Source organism: Lygodium microphyllum, chromosome 14 (genome assembly GCF_053477565.2).
Source record: "Lygodium microphyllum isolate KBCC chromosome 14, Lygodium_microphyllum_v1.1.10, whole genome shotgun sequence".
NCBI classification, from domain to species: Eukaryota; Viridiplantae; Streptophyta; class Polypodiopsida; order Schizaeales; family Lygodiaceae; genus Lygodium; species Lygodium microphyllum.
The window spans coordinates 20,569,329-20,575,328 of record NC_141148.1 but is presented as its reverse complement, the minus strand read 5'-3'; the positions used below and the strand labels follow the sequence as shown (position 1 = coordinate 20,575,328).

The 6,000-nt window shown below is 39.5% G+C and overlaps 1 protein-coding gene across 3 annotated transcripts in view; it reads right to left on the bottom strand.

The window, feature by feature from the left end:
* The window catches only part of LOC148025399 (uncharacterized), a 40,486-nt gene that overhangs the window by 8,462 nt on the left and 26,024 nt on the right, over positions 1-6,000 (bottom strand). For all 3 annotated transcript variants that reach the window (XR_015693081.1, XM_087692504.1, XM_087692505.1), the window contains exons 11-12: positions 5,529-5,668; positions 4,224-4,290 (exon numbers count right to left, since the gene is read on the bottom strand). Coding sequence is in view for 2 of the 3 variants with exons in the window: in XM_087692504.1 (XP_087548630.1) it covers positions 4,224-4,290; positions 5,529-5,668 (207 nt within the window). In the remaining variant the exon portion in view is untranslated. The remainder of the gene's footprint in view (positions 1-4,223; positions 4,291-5,528; positions 5,669-6,000) is intronic.

The window sequence follows — 6,000 nt, the reverse complement described above, 5'->3', positions numbered from 1 at the left end:
GCACATGAATCATTGAGTTTTGGTCACAAAAAATGCTTTCCTAAAAGAGATGTTGATCTGGACATGCTGTGTTGTTCTTATGCAACTAGGATTTACTCAAAAGAGATTAAAACCAACTATTCATAGGTTATGTATTTTGGAACATTATCATTTTTGTAATTTTCCATCTTTTAATTGATAAAGAAATATCGAGATGGGCGCCAGTCTTCGGGGCCAATCTGGTCTTGAGCGAAGGAGTCAGGCCTTTGTGTTTCTGTGTGAGAGAAAAGACAAGGTATTAATTGAAGGAACTACCGCTTTATGCGAGTCATAGACCGGTTTCAGTAAGAGCCCATCTTCTACATGGGGAGAGAAAAGAGGTGCGTTTTTGCACCAATGTATCAATTGAGAAAAGACAAGAGTTACTTGACTACATAGCCACCTCTATGGGAAATTCACATGCCAGGAGGACACCAAACATAGCAATGGATCCAACAACATGGACTCTAAGGCCATCTGGGCATAGTGCTTCATGCAGAAGACCGCCAAGATTAGTGGCTACGCAACCTTCTCATGGGCCATCAGTGATAGCAGGTCGTGGTGTTAGATAGAGTTCATTGCACACTTCATGGGAACCAAAGAAAAAAGAGAAAACAGATACAACAATGGCACACTTTTTCTACCATGACCATATTGCATTTAAAAGGTCACTTTATTTTTTGAATATGGTGACAAAGATTGCAGAGTATGGACGCACATATAAGTCCCCTTCATTAGAAACTATGAAGACTACATTGCTTCAGAAGGAGAAAGCAGCCATAAAGATTGCAACAGCAAATATTCACAATCAATGGGCAAGAAATGGAGTGACATTGATAGCAGATGAATGGAATGACACACACCATAGATCCATACATGGTGTCATCGCATATTCTCATGGGGATGTATACTTCATTGGCAATTATGATACTTCAGAGACTGGAAAGAGTACAAATGTATCAACATCCGAGTGGTGCGAGGCAGTGCAAGCTATTGGGGTAGAAAATGTAGTGCAATTTGTGGCAAATAGTGAACCTACAAACAAGGCAACAAGAAACATTTTAATGGCAATGTATCGACATATCACCTTCGGTCCATGCATGGCACATTTCTTGAATAACTTGTTGAAGAATATTGGGGGACTTGCTATGGATTGCATCTCTTGTTGCAAAAGGCAATAAGATTGCCACATTTATATGTAATCATCAATGTACAAAGTTTCTTGCTTAACTTTTTCTATTTGTGCATGAACTAGGGTTTCTCATGACAACCAAGCAAAAACTCTAATCATGAATTATGTATAAACCTGCACTTGTGACTAGTCGATTTGTGTGGGTTTTGCAACTACTCCATATCTACTCCTCCTGATACTTTCTATTTCTAACAATGAGTTTTACAAGTCTACATGTCAAGTCTTGAAAATTGTATTTTGAACTAATTAATATTATGATCTAGAAAGAAGCTTGGTCCCGTAATCCTACGGGGGGGGGAAAGAGAGAGAGAGAGATGAATGTCTGTGGTCTAAAATAGTAGATTCCATTGCATAGTAAACACTAAAAATGTGCATGTCATAGTAATAGGGAATGACCATTTTCTCGCTTCCCGGTCCTAGTCTTATGTTAGAGACCCCTCTCATGGTAACAGGGGATGGCAATTCCTCCCCCCATTCCCATTTTCATTCCTGTCCCCAAAACCCATTCCATGTAACTATGGTGGATGGGTGGACAAGTGGGTGTGTGTGTGTGAAAGAGAGAGAAAGAAAAGAGAGAGAGAGAAGGTTTATGGGAGAGGCTCCCTATTGGGAGATAGAAGGCTACAAATGAGTTTGGACCTAGAAGAATATGGGGTGCTGATTTGAAAGTGGCTTGAGGGCCAAAAGATAGTGTAATGGATTGAAGATAGTTTTCTGACAAAGGATTGATGAGGCACTTGCATACTGCATGAGTAAAGAATTTATGTTATAGAAGCCACGTGTGCAGTATGCCACTTGAACTAGATGAAGGTAAGGGATTGAGGGCTACCTTATATGTGTTGACGATTTGCATGTATGTGTGAGAGAGAGAGAAGGCTTATGAGACTGCAATATTCATTTTTAAGAAGCTGTTATGTTCGAGAGTGTGTCTATCTTCATTTTCCTTGCTTGAAAGGTAGATTTTCCCATATATACTGGGTCTACCATATTTTGGCCATTTTGCTCCCGTGGATGTGTAATAAGTTGCATACGGACTCGCCTATGTGTACCAGCTTCTATCTTTAGAAGGTAGATGCTCTATTTTCATGCTTAAGCTTAGAGGGTCGAATAAGTCTATACACTAGTTCAATCTTGTTATGATCATCCCTTCTATTGGTTTCCACACACACACATGCACGAGAGAGAGAGAGAGAGAGAGAGAGAGAGAGAGCAAGACATTGTTTACTGATGTTCTATTTTTTTGGTGTCTAGGACACCTATATTTCATTAAAAGAACCATGTCTCATTAACCCATTTCCTATACATTTTAAAGCCCTTATTTTCCGTATTTGGAAAAGCCAACCACATACATGAGCATTCACCTACGTTTGAAGGCATTAGGAACCAACCGCATGTTAGCACGTGTATCTCATCCATTCTTAGAGGGTGACACTCTCCAGCACTCTCCCTCAGTCCGCTCCAACAAGAGAAAATGACTATTACAATCTTTGCTAATTATTTGATTTTATTCCTTCTGCGATAGAATATCAAGGTTGTGATAAACCATAAAGCATGTCCTGTTCAAACATCATAAACAGCTATGAATACTGGAAACGCAAGAGAAATGCACCAAGAGCCACAGTTCAATTCCTTATCCATCTGCCACAGCATTGTTACTTCACTTGCGATGAAGTATTGAGTGGGTTTTCAAGTATGTGTTGCATGCAAATAGCATGAAATAAGTGAGCTCTATCTGTAGTTCTCTCCCTTCATTCATTCGTTACATTCTTGTTCCTTTCTTTGGGCTCCTTGTTTGTGTTCAATGTGTTTTGGTCATATTCATACACTTTAAAAATCAACTGTTTTCTCCATGAAAGCCCTAGCATATCTTCGCAGGACCCAATACACTTAATGGCAATCATCAATGAGACCAAAAACCTATTCATTGGCATTGGTTGGAATCATAAGACCAATGCTTAGAATTGCCATGAAAGTATTGAAATACAAAGCAAATCGTACTTGACAATGCCTTTTCCATTTTCATTACCAATATTTACCAAAGTCACGTGTAGAATGGGATTTTGGCCACATTTTTTGCCCAAAAATGGAACCAATCGTATTTTGGTTGTAGTAGCCAGGGCAGCCCCATTATTATCGATAATTAGCCTCATAATGCTTAAAGGATTGTCAAGCAAGGGCTTCTCTTAACACTATGCTACATGACATTGCAACTCAACCTATCTTTGTTTACTTGGATCAACTCATGGATTGGAAATTTTTGCATGGCATGGATGTAAAACTCAAGGGAGTCATGCATAAGTTGATGACTCGCTAATTTTTACCAATAACACACAAGAGCAACATGAGGCAGCTGAGGTTGCCTAAAAACAAACAATGGGAGTAAATAGGTGGCATGGGGCTGGAGCAGGAATGTATGATGCAGGCCAGCAAAATGTAGTACTAATTTTAGGATGTCTCTTGGGCAATTGCCAACATGCCTCAGTCTAGCATTTGGCGCAGGCGGGGGCTGCAAAGGATGATGCCTGGCGGCAGCATGGAAAATTGGGCTCCCATTGAGGCATTGATGACCAAGGTAGAGGGAGAAAAGATGGAAATGGCTTTGTGAGGAAAGTGATGAAAACAGGTATAATGTCGGATAAAAGTGTGGCCTGCCACTATCCCCTTTAAGAAAGGTTTTGAGCTAGTTTTCATATAAAATCTTCTAGAATCAAGTGTTTTGAATTAATTGCGTTAGGTTTTGGTTCAGGGCAGTACAAATGCTGAAGAAATTAGCCAGTCAAAGCTTAACAGAACAAAGATATGCACAACTAAAATGCATGAAGGCCTCAATACTTTATTTTGATTTTTTGTTTCCAAAGCCCCCCCTCCCCTCCCCCACCACCCCCCCAAAAAAAGGGAAAAGGATGCGAGCATGAGTGTATCTGCAATATGAATCTGCCATTTAAGAATCAGCTTACAACTCTAGTGTGGCAATACATTACAATTTCTGATTGAGAGAGAGAAATGTGCTTACCGTTGTATCCACAATTGGTACAAGGGATTGCAAGACTTTGGCAACATTGAACTTTATATTTGGGACCCTGCACAGTACAATAACTCAAGAAGTTCAAATAGCATGCCACTAAGTACTTGCAAAATTTTCTCTTTAATGGAAAACTAAGACAAAGGTACATACAATATAAGTTTTTACACATTGCATTTGGGTGCGAGTACAAATGTACTGAACCAAATCAATAAGCAAAGGCTCCAGCACTAGCATATATAGATTTAAGTACTCTTGAGCACAGCACACAAACCTTGAAAATCCAGAAGAAACACCTTCACTTAAACAATGTTCTACACAAAATCAAAAAGTAAAGGCTGCAGCTCTGGCATATATAGACTTTACTTGCATTGATGAAACTTTGCCTGCACGTTTTACATCATCGTTTCCTAAATGAATCTGTCTTAGCCAAGAGTGCAATCGAACTGAACTGTTCTAAGCCTTTGCCAGGGCCCTCGATCCAGAGGGCAGAAAATGATAAGAATCACTCAATCTTTCTCCATTACCAAAGCATCAAACCAGCCCTAGACTGTCAGTAGGATGAAGTTGCAGAGAGAGGTCTAAAATGAAGAAAGGAGATGACAATGATACCTATGTTTCCAACGTGGTTATTTACGATAACCATCTCTTTCCCACACCAAAAGAGCACAAATTGCAGTCCCTGGCCTGTCCTTTCAATCATGTGTCCTGCCTCTATCTAGTGTGGCTCAAGTACAATGGTCTGGATGGCCCATGTACTTGCACAAACAATGAGTTAATTCCTTTCATAGTCATACATCCGATAAAATAGTGCATGTATATGCATCTAATGCTTAAATATTGTAAATCATGAAGTACTAATGGTGTCAAAATCCATGATGAGTTTAGGAGCTAAGTGGAGGTGTGCAAGACTTGGAATGCCAGGGAGGAGAGAAGGTAAGGCATGTTCTGATGAAAAGGAGTGTGAAGTCAGTGACGACTTATATGTGCTGCTGTGGGCAGTACTTGGCCTCGGCAATATATAGCACCAAACTATTCTGAATGGAAGGGAGGTTCCACACTGCCTACAAGTTTTTGTAATTTTCAGAAAATACTCCTGACTTCAAACATTATAAAAGGCTTCATGAGTGAGTTGGCTTGAAAACCCCACCTAGCATAAAACAAGCCCAATATTTAAGATTAGTGTAATCAGTCAGCTGAACAATCTAGCAGGTATGAAAAGCATGAGTGACAAGCAATTTGAACACCAAACTACCAAAAACGTTCAAATCGGCCATTTTCGAAGTAGCCTAATACCTGTCTTTAGCTGCATTGATGACCACCGGAAGCATCGTTTGGCATGTGACTTCAGCACCCATTACAGGAGCAAGAAGTGAGATTGCATATAATATAGTCATTCGATAAAGGTAGTGGCCATTGTTTATCATCTCCAGAACCTGCACCAAATAGCCCCATCATTTGTACTGAGAATCGTGTAAAATAGGTAATTTTAACTCTTTGACGGATCCTAATTAACTAGATAAGTCCCTAGAAAAGACACTCAATAAGCCTTGTGATGTTTCCTATGATTTTAAAATCGCTAATAGTATGCAGTATGATCTACATGTTCTGCTAACCTTTCATATGTTTATATGGAAAGGACAGCAAAAATAGGCTGATTTACAGCAAACATTTGCCATTACAGATCTTGGTCTGCTTCACTATTATTTGGATATCCAGTTACTGTTCGATAATCTTGCACTATTTCATAGGCATTATGAATATATGA